The 17,028-nt window shown below is 40.6% G+C and overlaps 1 protein-coding gene across 3 annotated transcripts in view; it reads right to left on the bottom strand.

Moving 5' to 3' along the window:
* Positions 1-17,028, bottom strand: part of GOLGA3 (golgin A3) — a 106,565-nt gene that overhangs the window by 14,507 nt on the left and 75,030 nt on the right. For all 3 annotated transcript variants that reach the window (XM_040347791.1, XM_040347799.1, XM_040347795.1), the window contains exons 18-22: positions 15,025-15,141; positions 14,750-14,889; positions 11,784-11,916; positions 5,383-5,505; positions 4,370-4,534 (exon numbers count right to left, since the gene is read on the bottom strand). In XM_040347791.1, the coding sequence (XP_040203725.1) occupies positions 4,370-4,534; positions 5,383-5,505; positions 11,784-11,916; positions 14,750-14,889; positions 15,025-15,141 (678 nt within the window). The remainder of the gene's footprint in view (positions 1-4,369; positions 4,535-5,382; positions 5,506-11,783; positions 11,917-14,749; positions 14,890-15,024; positions 15,142-17,028) is intronic.

Here is a 17,028-nt window from a genome sequence, read left to right as displayed (position 1 = left end):
GAGTCCTCTCCCTATCTTCCTCCTCTTCTCTTTCTTGTAACAGAGAAGGCATGCTAGAAGCTCTGGGGAGAGATGAAGAGGGACCCTGCATCCTATCCATTAACCCTTTAAATGACTGGAAAGTATATGCAATTTCATCCTTCACAGAGGATAGTATTTTGTGACAAGCAGTCACTGAATCGTCTTTTACTAGGCTACTGACACATTCTGGACACAGAGGCTTGTCACAACTGGAACCTAACTTTGTCCCACATACGGCACACTTCTTCCTAGGAGGCTGCATCTGAGTTCTGTCGTGGGCCTTAACCTGTAAAAAAAAAAAAAAAAAAAAACTGAGAAAACAGCCCCAGTCACTCACAGTCCTGCACCTGCCACCACTGTGCCTGGTAATCCTAGGGAGTGCCTGACCCATCACCACAGGTTCCCCACCTAGTGAGGGTAAATGAGCCTAAAGCCCTAACCTTGCAGTGTAAGCTATGGTCTGCTCTCACCACGCTTACCTGAGAGGCACCAGAGCCTGTGGAGCCGGAGTCCGATTGTGCCGCTGCACCCTCCATGATCCTCGGTGATAGCTCAGTCTCTCTGGCCAAATTCACCTCCTCCGTGTCCCTGTTTAAACACTGCCGTGCCTGGAAACCGAAACACTGTTTCATGTGCCCCTGGATGACGCAATTCCGCTGGAAGCTCTCACTTCCTCTCAGTGGAACGCATAGCACCGCCCTGCGCTACCTGGAAGTCCTCCGACAACCGCGCGGCTGATTCAAGTGTCTTTCGCCTCCTCACTGCCAGCTAACACCAGGTAAGCCTGCAGAGCGGTGCCGTAGTCTTTCCAGGGTCCTGCTCTCTCTGAGCAACAAACGGCAGCAGTGCTTTCAGCCACCTTCTCTTCCCCATAGGACAGAGAGGTGCTGCAGGGGAAACAAGGTTCACCCAGGGGCTCTCCCAGGACAGCCCTGAGATAAGGAGCTTCCCAATACTGTTCCTGATGTGCTCCTTCCCGTCCGGCAGGAAACACAAAAAAGGAGGCCGCCTGGAGGACCGCCTTTTATGATTTGGGCACATGCGTTTCCTGTCCCAGGGGGAGGAGCCATATATCTCAAGGCTGTCCTGAAAGACGAAAGGGGAAAAAATGTATTCTCTTTAAGATATCTCTACATTACCCACATGAGTCGTTACAGTTTTTCAGGCCCAGGTTCGTGTACCCTGGGGATTGATGACCTACTGAACCCTCTAGATTGGCACTTGGGTGCTTCAATAGTAACACTTGTGGTACATCTCCTCAGGGGGCCTTACAGTTACTGTTCATGGTTAACTTGTTATTGTCAGATTACATGTTTTAGGGTATACTTATTTCTACCGTTTCATATTCAAGCTGCAGCCAACAGATGTGTTCCAATTAAAGCTACAAATGCCTGTCGGGATCACAGCCTCGCTTTTCTCCATTTCGACCTCTCTCCCTCAATAGGTTTGGCACAAATTGTGCCTAAAACTTGATATTTCACGTAGTGTCTCGCTTGCACAGGCATTCCTTTTTTTTATTTTTATTAATGTTTTTACTAAATTTCTTAAACAAAACAAAAAAAAAAAACCACAACAAGACATAACACATCATACACATTAAATCTGAAGCATATTAGTTAAATAAATGTGCAGGCATTCTAGTGTTTTTCAGGCACCCATACCCAGGTGTGTTTCTGCTCAATTGTTATAATTTACTATATTCATTGACTCTACTAGTTCCCTTCTTCTGCTTTCTCCTTTCCCTTTTACCTCCCTGGCTCCCCATACTTCATCCCTTCTTCACACTCCACCATGGCCCATAAGGCAATATCTCATCCTCGGCTGAAACTTTGCTCCTACAATGTAAACGGCCTTAACGTTGCATCCAAGCGAATGCAAATCCTCTATCAGATGCACAAACACCAGATCAAATGTGCTCCTCTTGCAAGAGACGCACTTCCACCCTTTCTGTTCCAACAGATATTTTAACAGGTGGGTTTACAGTACAAACCCTTCTCAGAAAGCCAAAGGAGTGTCTATTGTCTTCCATAAAACGCTTCCTATCACACAGAATGATCATCTAGTTGACCCCGAGGGACGGAGCGCATTTGTAAATTTTGTCCCCCACAATGAAAATTTCCTAATCGCCAATATCTACCTACCAATACATTTTTTTGGTAGATCATAGCTGTTTAAATTGGTCACCTGCATGTAACAGATTCTATGGTTTGATCACTCTCCAGTATACTTGACATTGTCGATTCCCTCCATTTCAGCGAAGGAATGGACATGGCGTTTAAAAGATTTGCTCCTCACGAATTCGGATGGCCTTGCACAGGTTACAGAGACCATCTTTAACTTTTTTTACAGACCACGTCATGGACTCTGCCATGGACTCTACCCCGCTACTGATGTAGTGGGAGGCACTGAAAGCTTTATACAAATTGGGGCTCGCATTAAGAAGGAATGCTCGGCCATTGTAGTGTCTACCATGCAAAAGTCAGGATCTGGAAACTAAGCATAACAGGCTCTAACAGTGGAGACTCTCACAGGTCTCCATGGCTCTGTCTCCTCTACTGGAACTGTATGAGGCCTCAGCTCGCACATATGCAGACAGGGTTGCCTTATATCACTACAAGTTCCAAAATAAATGTGGTAGACCATTAGCCTGCTCCTTACACCCAAAACCATTCTCTACGTTTATACCTCACAGACCTTAGCTTGGGAGTCGGTCACTGCACGCTCTAAAATATACCCAGACGTTTAGGGATTTCTATCAGTCCCTATATAATATCTCTCCTGAGGGACCCTCAAGCCCCCTGTTCGATCAGCTAGACTGTCAAATCCTTTGTTTGTTCTTAATGCAAATAGGTCTGGGCCCCCACATGTTCTCACAGATCATGTCCCTCTATTCCTCTCCACCTGCCAGACTTTGTGTAAATGGCTTTGTCCCCCACATTCTCTATACATAATGGGGCGCGACAAGGCTGTCCTCTGTCTCCTCTTCCTTACGTCCTTGGTATGGAAAACTTGCCATCGCTCATCACAGTAATTCTAATATTAAAAAGGTATTTCGGTAGGCCCTATGCACACAAAGTTATCCCTCTTTGCCGACGATCTTCTAATGTTTGCCACGGTCATCCCTACATCCCATATTACAGGAGTTTAGCAAGTTTGGGGAAATTAGTAATTTCAAAGTGAATCATAGTAAATCAGAAATACTCAATATTTTGCTGCAAAAAAGGTTCTTCACCAAATTTCTACCACATTTCCTTTTAAGACAGATTCCACCTCCATTCGCTATCTAGGAATCCATGTACCCACAGATGTAACACAGTTGTTTTCTAGGAATTCATCCCCCTATTCCACAGAACCAAGACAGATATGTCCAACTATGTGACCAGGCATCTGTCTTGCCTAGGCAGGGTGAATGCTTTGAAAATGGGATGTTCTCCCTCGGTTTCTATACCTGTTCCCAACAATTCCTATTCACATACCTTCTTCATTTTTTAAACAGCTTCACCAGATGTTATTCAATTTTATCTGGAAAGAGGCCCGACCTAGGATACACTATGAAACACTTTCGCTCCCGAAGACTCGGAGGTGGTGATGGAGTTCCATATGCCTCTATTAATCATAAGGGTACAGTACGCGCACGAATACTGGATTGGTTCCACCACTCCTCATATAAATTATATTTTTTTAATTAGAAGGCCATATGACCCCAAGTGGATAAAGATAAGCAATTCTCTAAGACTTGGACCATGTGGTCTATGTTCCGTTATTCCACTGAGTTTATCTCATGGGCCGAAGGAGACCCTGTCCCTACCACCGCTTAACCTAGATGGAGGGACTTCTAGCCATACCTTTTTGGTTATAACGCTGTTTCTTCCCTTTCCTTTTCTCAACACCTCCTGACATTTATGTAATCTTCGAGCAATCACCCTGCAACAATTTGTCTCACCTCAAGGAAATTATGTGATCCAAACAGCATTACCTTTATCGAGTCATTTTGATCATTGAAATATCATACATCTTGGTATGTTACTATCCAAGTATCCACCGGCCATACTGCAGATGGTGGTGTATACGAAGTTCAATTGAGTTATAGGTTATGTTAAGGACATACCTAGATGCTACCATTTAGAATTAAACATACACATGACAATTTATATATAACAATTGCGTTATGTGTAGAATTGCCTAGCTCTCCTTTATGTTATGTAATCACATCTCTACGTTAGATTTTCTTACCCAATAAAATCAGACTGAACTAAAAAAACAAAATAATCACGTTCGAGTTTTTTTTTTATCTCATAGGAGTGAAATATTTTTGCTTTAAAGATAAATGAAACCTGTAAATAAGCACCTTCTTTAGACGACCTTGTCTAAGATCCAGCTTCAGCTGCTGATTTTGCTGCAGCAAGGTTTTCATGCTATTCTTCAGCTCAATCACCTTTGCCTGTAGCATGAATTTATCCTTCTGGGTCATAGTAAGATCCTCTCGAACAACTTCAAGCTCAGACTTTAGATTCTAAGAAGGACAGAAAGAGTAGGTAAAACAAACAAGGCTTCAAATAAACATCCACATATAAAATCAAACAATTATCTGTGTAAAATGCATCTATGATACATATGAACATACAGTTTTTCAGATGTCATACTTTTTGTAATTTTCATATGAAAATGCACAAAAATATGCCCGCTGATATGTTTAGATGTGCAGGTTAAAGTGCACCCATCACTTGCACCTCAAGTATTAAGCAACAGGGAGTCCACATTGTTAAACTCAGACTTTCTGCCTAGCAAAACGATCACAAAGTATAGCCATCCCTGTACAAACCACTTTTATACAAGTAACATAATGATTATTTTTTAATGACTGTTCATTTAGAGTCTGTTATGACTGTGTTTGCAAGCAATACATACCCTTCATAAATGAAGGGATAGAAAACAGTATTGGCCAGCACATTTACCAGTCACTTAAAAATTACTGTATTTAAAATGCCTCTGTAAAAAGGAATCATAAATGTGCCAGAACTTATCATCTCTACACTTTTCTGGGTCAGCCACAAAGCAACTGAATGTCAATAAGGAAACTAGCATTGTCAACAATGGCACTCTCTATTAGTTTCATGACAGATTCTCTTTAGGTGGCTTTGCTTCCATGTAAATAAAGACAGCTTTTAAGGCACTTTTGCAAATGTGCTGGTTGAATGTATAACTTAACACGTACATCACACCTTCTAATGGGTGAGATCACTTAAATGCAATATTAACGTTTTAGGTGGTTTCATTTTTAGGCTTAAAGAGAGATGAATAAATGCATATCAAATGTCTAGATGGATTATAAATCAGTGAAGGAGTGGAAGTATAGCGTACCTGAAGCAAGGTCTGAACATTTTCCAACTCCCTATGGCTGCGTTGCTCAGTCATGTCCAGTTGCTGCTTCATAGACTGAAGCTCATGCTCCTTCTGTTCCAACTGCCATTTAAGGTCTTCCACCTGAAAAAATAAATAATAATAATAAAAAAAAAAGATATAAAAAGCTATACACAGTATTGCTACAGCAAACAGGAAAAAAAACAACCTTTATTCTCTTTAAAAATACCTATAATATTTCTCCAAAGCCAGCATGTTCATCAATATTCCAATAAAAAAAACTGCTTAAATTCTTATATTTGTCTTGCTTGCAAGATTTAATGTGAAGATGTACAGCAGGGACCGGCTGAGGTTCGAACCATGTACGGGCAGGCTGAATGTACACACAATGGATCGACTTGGGTACAACCAGCCTGTCAGGTTTTACATGCGATTATTGCTAGTGGTTATTATAGCCGTAAGCAATAATCACCGTGTTCTCCTGTGGGGTTGGCTTCCCACCACCGGGAGAAAACCATGGCTCTGTGGGAGCGAATACCTCATCCACACGGACTGTGTTGATGGTGGTTTTGAGCAATTTTCTTTCCTGCAAACTGTGGTTGCAGGAAAGATAATCCCACGGCTTAAAGACAAAACATTTTTTGTTTTGGATACCATGTGGCGGGGGTGTAGGGGCTGCACAGGCTACCTTCAGGTGATTGGGCACTGGCAAAAATGTTTGCTAGGGCTGCCTCTAGAGCATACTCTTATAACCCTGCCTAACTCCATGAGGTTTGAGTAGGTCTATATACCACATTCTTCTGGGCCAATTTTGGTGCAATTAGAAACACTGGGACCCATTCCTTTTCTACACTGCACAGCTCTCAAGTTAGCATCTTCATAAAAAAAGAAAAAAAAAAAGGCATAAACCAGTTAAAATTTAGTGCAAGTAATCATCAGAGCATCTACTTCGAAGGCTAGAGGATCATAGGTCTTCGCCACAGATTTGTTCAGCTTGTTGTTGAACCTGGAGACCAGCATGTCCCCATTTGATTTTCCCCAACTTTGACAGTGATTTTGTAAGACCACTCCCCCAGAGCTAGGCATTGACTGCCTAGAAAATCTGCCTGCCAATTGTTCACTCCGTGAATGTGGATGGCCAAAAGGGGTGGAATGTAAGTTTCTACCCATGAGAGGATTTGTTTATTTGTATACTTGTTTCTTTTAGGGCTGCTAGGCTTCTGGTGCTCCCTTGATTATAAATAAAGGCTACCGCTGTGGCATCGTCATACTGTACTTTGACTGGGCGACCTTGTAGAAGGGAGGTCCAATACTGTAGAGGCTGTTTGATGGCTCTCAGTTTCAGACTGTTGATGTGTAGTTTTTACTGCTGTGAGGACATGTCCCCCCACAGTCAGGGAGTTGTAAACTCCACCCTAGCCTGCAAGAATCACATTTGTTTTTAACATGCTCCAAGTCCTGTTCAGTATTAATTTTGAATGCAAATTTTGATTTAGTTTGTCATAGTCTTGACTAAAATGCCGTTTTAGTCATATTTTTAGTCATCTGAATTGTTTTAGTTGACTAAAATCGAATCGGTTTAGATAAATTGTAATGCATTATTTAAGCATTTCACTACAATTGCCAAACTCATAATATAATCTTAAAGTAAAAATCTTTTTTTTATTCTTATTTATGATATTAAAGGGGTTGTAAACCCTCAAGGTTTTTCACCTTAATGCATTCTATGCATTAAGGTGAAAAATCTTTTGTAGTGCTAGTGCAGCAGCACCCCAGAGCCCTCCTTTTACTTACCTGAACTATATTGTTCCAGCGACGGGGACGAGCACAGCAGTTCCAGCCGCTGTCTCAGGTCCTCAATGAATAAATTAATAACAGCAGGAGCAATTGGCTCCCGCTGCTGTCAATCAAATCCAGTGACACGTTAGTCGGGGGACGGGGCTGAGTTCTGCTGTCTGTGTCAATGGACGCAGCAGCAAGACCTGGGGGTGTGCCCCCATGTAAAGCGGCTCTCTGTCGGGGCACTTGAGGAGAGGAGGAGGGCCGCTGGGGGACCCCAGAAGAGGAGGACATGTTTGTTATAAAAAAAAGAAAAATCTGTTGCGATATAGAACGCCTTTATAAATAAAACCAAGTTTCATAAAACAGAAATAGTGCAACTTTAAGATATAAAAAAAAGAAACAAAACAAAATGTAAACTCTATTGGCTGTAATGCTACCTGAATAGATTACCAAACATTACATTTTAAGAAAATAAAATAAGGAAAGTTTTTTTTTTGCTATTTTTTTCCCCCTTTCAGCAGCTTAGCGGATGGCCCCTACTTATTATGTGGTGGTGGAATAGTGCAATACAAGGGATGTGCTGTATTTTTGGTCTCTGGAAGCTGAAGGTTCTACAAGTGACTCATCAGCCCAGAACACCTACTGCCATTTTTCTGTACCCCAGTTCCTATGTTTTCGTATATAGGACATAGAAACAAGGCTAAGAGACTCAACTATGCAAGAAAACATAGGAACTGGGGTGCAGAAAAACGACAGCAGGTGCTCAGGACTGATGAGTCAAAATGTGGAGGTTCCTCGCAAGTTCGGGGCTGCATTTCTGAAAAAAGAGTTGGAGATCTGGTCAGGATCAATGATGTCCTCAATGCTAAGAAATACAGGCAGATACTTACCCATCGTGCCATACCATCAGGGAAGAATGCGATCGGCCCCAAATTTATTCTGCAGCAAGACAACAAACCCAAACATGCAGCCAATATCATTAAGAACTATCTTCAGCATAAAGAAGAACAAGGAGTCCTGGAAGTGAAGGTTTGGCTCCCACAATGCCCTAATCTCAACATCAAGTCTGCCTGGTATTACATGAAGAGACTGAAGGATTTGAAGAAGCCTACATCCACAGAAGATCTGTGGGTGGCTCACCAAGATGTTTGGAACAACCTACCTGCCAAGTTCCTTCTAAAAATGTGTGCAAGCGTACCAAGAAGAATTGATGCGGTTTTGAATGCAAAAAGGTGGTCATACCAAATATTGATTTAATTTGGATTTTTCTCGAATGTTCATTTAGTTTCCATTTAGTTAATTAATAACACTTTAATTTCTGTAAGCATTCTTAATTTACAGTATTTTTTTCATTCCTTGCCTATGACTTTTGCACAGTAGTTTACATCTTGAAGGTTTTCACAAGGGAGAGTGAAACCAGAGGCCCTTGAAAAAGAATAGATAAGAACTAGTAGTCTCTGGGATTAAAGTGCATCTTCTCACACCAACCAAAAATGAATTTCCAGGTGTGATATCGGATCTTCCTGGAAATAGGCTTTTTTTTGCTTTTAACAAGGTAGAAATGAGACACTCAGAAACCTCTCTATCCTTTAGGTGCAACAGACATGCCATTAAAGCTAGAGACTGATAACCAGGATGGATTAGAAGGCCCTGAGAAAGCAGATTTAGCCTTTTGGAAAGTGGACAGGGGTAGTCTGCTAGAAGGCCCAGTATATCTGTGTACCAGGTTCTTCTGGGTCAGTTTGTTGCAATTGGAATCATTGTTTTACTCTTTTGCTCCACTCTTCAAAGTATTATTATTATACAGGATTTATATAGCGCCATTTGTTTGCACAGTGCTTAACAAAATGAAGGCAGACATTACAGTTACATTACAATTTGGTACAGGAGGAATCAGAGGTCTCTGCTCCTTAGAGCAAACAATCCAAGATGGAGGGTCAATTGACACAAAAGGCAATAGCTGTGGGGGATGAGCTAATAGAGAAAGTAAAACAGTGTATTAGTTAGAAGCATGATAGGCTTCTTTAAAAGAGAAGGTTTTTCAGGGATTGTTTAAAGATGGAAAGATTAGGGGACAGTCGGACAGACTGGGGTAGGGAGTTCCAAAGAATGGGTGAGGCTATGGAGAAATCCTGGAGGCGAGCATGGGAGGAGGTGACAAAGGAGCTTTTCACTTCCTGTTTGCCAATATATTGCTCTTGTCACTTCTCCTGCCGTCTATATCTTTGCTACCACACATTACAGAGCTTTGGATTGTTCCTCAACTATGCTTCTGCTTGATCCCAACCTGCAAACACGTGTTACCAACCTTTGGCTTGTTTACTGACTATGTATCTGCTTGATCTCTACCTGCTATATCTGCTACTGGACCCCGGCTTGCTCACCTCCTGGTGGAGTGATCCTGATGACCGTGACCTGGTACTAACACACAGCAAAACCCACATTCACCATCAAGGCCTCTGGTGAATACCAGTTAGTGCTTAAACTCCACACCTCAGGATAGCCTGCATCATCTGCCAGGGTGATCTTTTCATGTATTTATCCTGCTGGTCGGTGGGAGCCTTTCAACTGCCAAAACTACTGTTCTCCGAGCCTGGCCCGGACTGTGGCAGACTTATTTTTTCATTGAGAATCTCATTGTGGGATGCCACAATTCTTAAGCATGTGCTTCTAGAGAAAGAAACGTTATTTTCTGGGAGAAATGCTTTTGCTTGGGATGTGTCCAGGACCACACACAAATATTCCAGACAGAGAGGAAAGCTGAAGAACAAATTTGTTGAAATTGATCACCGAGCCAAAAGCTTGGAGAATCGGAATTGTCTTGTGGGCATTTTCTGAAAGGAGAGGAGTCATTCAGTAGAAGATCATCTAGATAGCTTGTGACCTGGCTGCCCTGGGTTCTGAGACGGGAAAGTAGAGGTGCTAAGACCTTAGTGAACACTTTGGGAGCAGAAAATAGACCAAAATGGCAATGCAACAAACTGGATGTGGTCGTCTGCCAATGCGGAGCACAAAAAGCGCAGATGAGGTAGGCAAATGGGAATATGCAAATAGGCATCTTGAATGTCCACAGATGTCATGTACTCCTTTTGTCTCAGAGGGGCAATTACTGACCTTGTGGATTCTATTTTTTTTTTTTTATTTGAAGGAATTTAAGCGATTTTAAGTCCAGAATAGGATTATTACCCCCATTGGGCTTCAGTATTCTTTCAGTAGAATCATTTGAACCGGTCTTGTATTGGTACTGGCAAAACGAATCCCTGGGACAAGAGGTGGTTCGGGCATTCTGCAGATCTAACTATCCTTGGGCAGATTTTAGTTGATTTGAAAAAAGAAAGCAGTGAGTAGGTAGTAGAGGTTTAAGCTCTATTTTGTACACCTTTGAAACCACCAATTGAACCCACAGGTCTGATACATCTGTGACCCAGAGAAAAGACCCTCCACTCCCCTTATTGTGACAAGGGCTTTGGGGAAGGTTTATATAATGATAAGAGTGGCGCTGGTCAGCACATTAACCCAAAAAATATAATCTTAAATAGTGAAAAATCAGAACATACATCTATATACTGTATATCATCACATGTGTGATAACATCTGTGCAAAAAAATATAAAAAAGTGCTAGTGTTTATCAAATTACAGTGCAAACAATCGTATTCTGCAATATAATCAAAGTGCTACAAAAAAACTCAAAACAATTTATGATAAAGAGAAACAGCAAAAATATAAAAGGTCACAAAATATTACATTTATAAAAAAAGTCTCTGCTTATAAGTGCATCAAGTGCTCCACCGCTGTGTGAATCCTTCACCACTCTCACCAAAATGGACTCACCAGATCAATAAAATTGTAAAATTATGAACGAGCAAGAGGACCACACTGTCTGCAAATGATCACCAATCACCGATCTACGTTCAGATTTCCCTTACACAGCTCACAGCAAATTATAGGGAAGACACAGGAGTAGGAGACAAGGCATAGTGTTTTTAGGCCCTGGAAAAAGATGGCTATACCAAGGCTGCAATCTGTGCATTAATATGGTGTATGCGCAGTCAAAGATGATTGACACTAGCTTTCATTTTGTTTAGACCGCATCTGTATCCAAGGCTCTTTTATTTACTTTACAGATATTAGCATTGCATTTTACAACCTCCATTAGATATATTTTTCATGGATTTATTCTAAAACTAAGCAGCTGTTAGTTTCTTAGTGAATGTAATCAATTGGCATACTATATCCCACCCCATACTGTTTTGCAATAGGAGGACATGGAGGAGGAGGGATGGGAGTGTCATTTACCACTTTGTAGATGCCCATGTGTGACTCTATAGTCATGTGGGCTGTATAGATAAGAAAAAAGAGCAAATGAAGAGCTTAGACGGGAACTGAAGTTAAGCATGCTCCGTAGAGGACACCAGCTGGTCTACAAATTCTCATCCTGCAGTGGGGACCACAGAAGATGTGAGGAGACACCTGAAGCCTGGATCAAATAGGTATGTTTGACTCTACTGTACACAAAACAAATGCTTTAGTGGCTTTGTGAGTATGCACACTCTTTTGTATAACACGTAATGAGAGTTTTTCATAGTCTGGGTTTAACATTTCAGAAGTTCTGTATTACCTCTTGACTGATTTCAGGCTTTTTGCCGAGTTGATCGTCCAGTTCCCTCTGCAACAGCCCCAGCTGGGAGCGGGCTTCAGCAAGCTCCTGCTGGAACTGGGACAATTCTTCAGAGTGTTTCTTATCCTGAGTCCTACAGGGTAAAACCATGGCAAACGATCACATTGAGCCTGCTGCATATATAAATCCTAATAAAATTTTATTTTATATTTACTGTAAACATACACAATGGCAAATATAGACATTTATTTCACACAAGATATTTAATAAAACGCACAAAAAGCAAAGTGCAGTAATCATCTTCCATTGGTCTAACATCAGTGCATTCTGACTGGTGGCTATACAGTACTTTGTATGGTTTATTGAATAATCAAGATCAAGTTTTTCAGGTCTTGCGTGTGTGTAGGAAGACAAAAAATAGTATTTTTGTACTCGTCATAAAATCCTTATCTCAGAGTCAATTGAAGGACACCGCTTCCTTCCCTCATTTGCCATCATTTGGATTTGGATGAAAACAAGAGAACACTCACTAGAGTCGACTTTAAATGCGTAAAATAAATAACTAGGCCTTTCATATCCAATGCCTGTCAAATTCACTTAGAGACAGGGATTCTGAAACCTGGAGGACCACTTTCTGGAACTTCTGAAATAGAGGATTACGTGGAAATACCTTTCCGAACATTTAGCTCTATGATAACCAGGCCTAGACATCATAGAATTGGATGAAACAGTGGCATCCTGATTCCAAAGTGGAAGGCACAGCCGCATCTAGAAACAAACAGTCTCTTTCAGTTGTGGTGACACAACCGCTAACTAAAATTTAGCTGGTGGGGTCTCTGTCTATAAAGGAAGAGAGAATCTTCATGTCTGAAATAATCCTTTGGAGGATTCCCGGCAGATTTAGCAATACAAGGCACCTCTAACTCACTAAAATAACTTATTCACACCTTGTTCCTCCCCTTCTCTCTCTAACAATTAGATTTTAAAAAAATGTTTGCTTTTCTAAGCGTTTGACTTTTTAGTGCTGCAACAAATAATTTTCGCCTTTCTCACTTAGTTGAGAATGACACAGCGCTCCCCGGTGTCCCTGACTGTACATGCACCGGATACCGTACTTGTGCAGATGTGTTTCTGGGCTTTGGGACCTGGCAGAAACTTACTGCACATCTGTGCACTGCCAGGGTTTCCCATGCCTCAAAGATGGCAGTGCTGGGGGGGGGGGTAGCAACATTACAGGTAACCAAGTTCCTCTTTAAGATCTTGTGTAATCTCACAAATTGTTGCAAAGATATTATATGAGCATTTTCTTGTGCATTCCTGCACATGTTCCCTCTTTAAGTGCTGTGCCATCCTAACGGATGAAGGAAGAGGCAGGAAAGTTAAAATGGCAGTTTGCGCCAAAACAGAGCCAACAGCCAGAGAAACAATAGCGAACCCTGAAAAAAAATAAAAAAAATAACATGGCTCCCCCAAGTGGCAAGCTCCTAAAAAGGTAAATACACCACAGTCTGAGGATAAAATTAAAATGAAGGGGGCTCCCCAAGTGGCTAGATTGCAAAATTACAAAAAAAAAAAAACTGTATTTAAAGCAAGTTCAGTAGTAAAGAGAAGGTAGAAAAATGTAAAAGCATTGCACCCCTAATCAGCAGATTATGGTACAATCTCAGGCTCCTGTAGACTGTCAGTGTATCTGTCTGCTCGTATCTCATACAGGCAGGCAATTACACAATGACAGGAAGACTCAATGAACTACCAACAGCTAGTAGCCTGGTAGTTCACTGAGCACAAGATGTCAGCTGCAAAGGTACTTGTAGTTCATTTATTTACAGATCTCTGTGAATGAATGATGTGGTTGCATTCTTTTCAAATTATGACAGCGGTTGCGGGGGGAGGATATCTTATGCCCACTGTCACAATTTTTTTTTGGGGGGGGGGGGGTAGTTAAATCAGTGAGAGGCTGCAGGAGTGGGAACATGTTACACCCTAAAAATGTGTATAACATTTAACATGAACGTATCCTTTAACCCCTTCCCAAAATGGCCTCGGTATAAAACAAACAGAGAACAAAGCAGGCAGGTCACTCACAACAGTGAATCTTTAGACATGGGCACACCAAGACTTCAGGTGGCCATAGATGGATAGACTTTCTAAAGAAATTTGTTAGGAAGCGAACATTCTCAAAACATTTAAATGTCATTCAAGAGATTTCAATTGCTTTTAACACTTGATTTTGATTTGATTTCAATTGCTTTGAACACTTGATTTTGGAAATAACGGACTTAACAAAAACCACATACACGGTTAGAAATTCGTTCCTTCGAGAAAATATTTCCATCCAACTCCTTCGAATTTTCTTATCACTGCGGTAGAAAATAAATGTCGATTTGACCCACTAATGATTAGAAAAAACAAACTTTCTTGGAACATTATTTTCCAAGAAATTTTGTTCGGAATTCTACCCACCTATGGCCAACTTTCCACAGATGTGGTTACGAGAACTCCATAAGTAATAGGTATGTCAATAACAGACACAGGCCTGAACTGAAAGCAGTGTGCAAGATAGTTCTTGCCAACTGCAGGACCATTGCAGAGAAAGCACCAGTATACCTAATCAACCAGGAAAACCTGAACATCCAGGATAACTGGAGAGACTTCCAGAATTTACAATAACTGTAGAACATTTTCCAATTTAAGAAAAATCTATACTGTAGCAGAAAGAAAGGAGACATCCATTAACCTGGGACACTATACATAACTGTATAGATATGAGGTGAGAGGGGTAAAAGTATTAAGGAGGCTGCCCTTCAGTCTTCTACGTGCATAGTTTACATTTCTCCTGTAAGCAGCAGTATAATCCTAGGTTGCCTAATCATTGTCAAACTGTGTACTTCAATGCATGATAGACAAAGCAGATCTGTACTACATTTGCCCTTACTGAGGATTTTTTTTTTTTATTAATTACTTACTGTAATTTTTCAGCTTCAGCCTGAAGTGCCTGAATCATCTGTTCCTTTGCCTGAAGTTCCTTTTTTACCTCACTAAGCTCAAGTGCTGCAGCCCTGTAGTGCCTCCTGTTATGTGCAGCTTCGGCCTTGGTGCTAGCAACCTGTGAAAATAACATACCAATACATTTCAAAAATAAAAGACTATCTAAAAATCAACAGTGCTGTCCCATTTTAAAATATTTAAAAATTATATTGGTGTACTTTTTTTCAAACAGCAGTGTCAGACAGTGTGTTACCTGTTCAGCAAGACTGTTGACTTTTGCTCTCTCTTTCTCTAAGGCATATTGTAGACTCTGCACTAGTTCTTTCATTTGCCGATCTTCTTCTTCTTTACGTTTAAGAACTGCCTGTACCTGTTCAAGACAAAGTATTTAAACAAAAGCAGAGAAGTGGCTAAAGCCTGGTACACACAGGTCAAATATAGAATGGGCATGCTGGATAAAGTTGTTAAACGGGCATGCTGGAAAACCAACCAGCCAATTCCATAAGTGCTTACAGCCAATGGCTGCGAGTGCTAACCACTGTGTTCTGGCTGGTTGGGGGCAGACCCCCTTATCAGAACACAAAAGCTCAGCGGGGAGATCACTGTACTAACATTGCATAGTTAGCGCAGTGAGCTCCTGGTTTTGTTTTGTTTTTATCAGCCCACTGGGTTGAACAAAAAAAATAATTAAAGTATCGGCTTAAGCCAGAATTATTCGCCTGACACCTGCTGTAGGTCCAATCCTGCTTTTGTCACACAAAAACATAATTGAAATGAGAAAAAAGTTCTTGAAAAATCTGGGATGAAAGTTCCTGCAAAAAGTTCACTTCACCTCTGTTTTTAAAAATAATTACATTATATTGTATTAGAATAAAAAATGCCTCAGGGATTTCAATAACCATTCAATAATAAAAAAAAAATTCTGCCTTTTATCAAAAACACTTGTCTACCTAAATAATCCAGGCTTATTTTCTTGCGTGATATAACTCGTATTTATCTCAAAAAACCTACCTAAACTTACAAAGTAAAGGAGCCTAGTCTACAAATTTTGAGGGGTACAAAACAAGTCACATTCACTAGCATTACATGCAACATATTCATTTTAAATTATCACTAGTCTGCACAATAAAAGTAGGGAATATAAATCTAGTCTGTCTGCCGCTGATTTCGTTTTTTTTAATTGAACTACAGTTAAATATTCAATGCAAATTTGTTGTGCATTTTGATTTCCACTAGCCCTCTACAAGCCCCCAAAAAATACCTATTTATCCTGCCAGAACTGTGCATATTTTCCACTTGCTTTACTGGGGTGACAACACTAGCACACCCATTCTGAAATCAGGGCAGTGTTGTTACCTCAACTCGGCTGTGCTGACTACAGCTTACATGCTAATGCCATGGGGGGACAAGACTAACCGCACTGTTGCCAGCGACAGAAAAGCCTTTTCACCATCAGCTGCCGTCAACAGCTATTTTATTTCCTTTTTAGCGTTGGCAGTTGCAGTGTGCTCAGCGGTCTGCACATTACATGACATCCAGGCACTGAATAGACCTGCCCAATTTCCTAAATCTGTTTGGCAGAAGAAAGCTAGGGATATCAAAAAGCTATAATGTGGCAGATTTTGAGAAGCAAGTCAGTTTTTTTTTTTTTTTTTCACAGAATGGCTTTGAATACTGAATTAAACTCTTGAAAGCATTACATTATTACATATGAAGTGAATTTGGTAAATCATAGCCAATAAATACATGTATACTTTATATCAGCTCAAAATCACTAACTTAATTAACCAATCTTAATTTTTCATCCTAAACACTGCATCTAAAATCAATTTCAGGAATATAAAAAGTTGGGGAAATATACATGTTAAAATTCAAAATCATAATATACTACCAAAAATCCCATACCAGCAGTCACTGTGAAAATTTTTAAATGTGATCATCTTCAAGCAACTATGTGTACAGCTTCCCAAACAATCTTCTTGCGTTTCTTCCCAGGTGAAACACTCCATCACCACTCAGAGGTAAGAACAACCAGAAGAAACTACCTTTTTAAGTGTACTGCAGCAGTCAAACTTCCTTATTGCCATAAATCATCATAACCAGAGGTATGGTTAGGGTTAAGGTATATACATGACATCACCTGTTCATACACTCTATAGAATTTTGCTACTTCAATCGCTGTTCTAAATATCAAAAACACACACAACCAGCTGTATTCCAATTTATTTAGTTAAGAAATCCTCTTAGAATATCGATA

Source organism: Rana temporaria, chromosome 1 (assembly GCF_905171775.1).
Source record: "Rana temporaria chromosome 1, aRanTem1.1, whole genome shotgun sequence".
Taxonomy (NCBI): Eukaryota; Metazoa; Chordata; class Amphibia; order Anura; family Ranidae; genus Rana; species Rana temporaria.
Note: the sequence above shows the minus strand (reverse complement) of the source record. Positions and strands in the feature narration are given on the sequence as shown.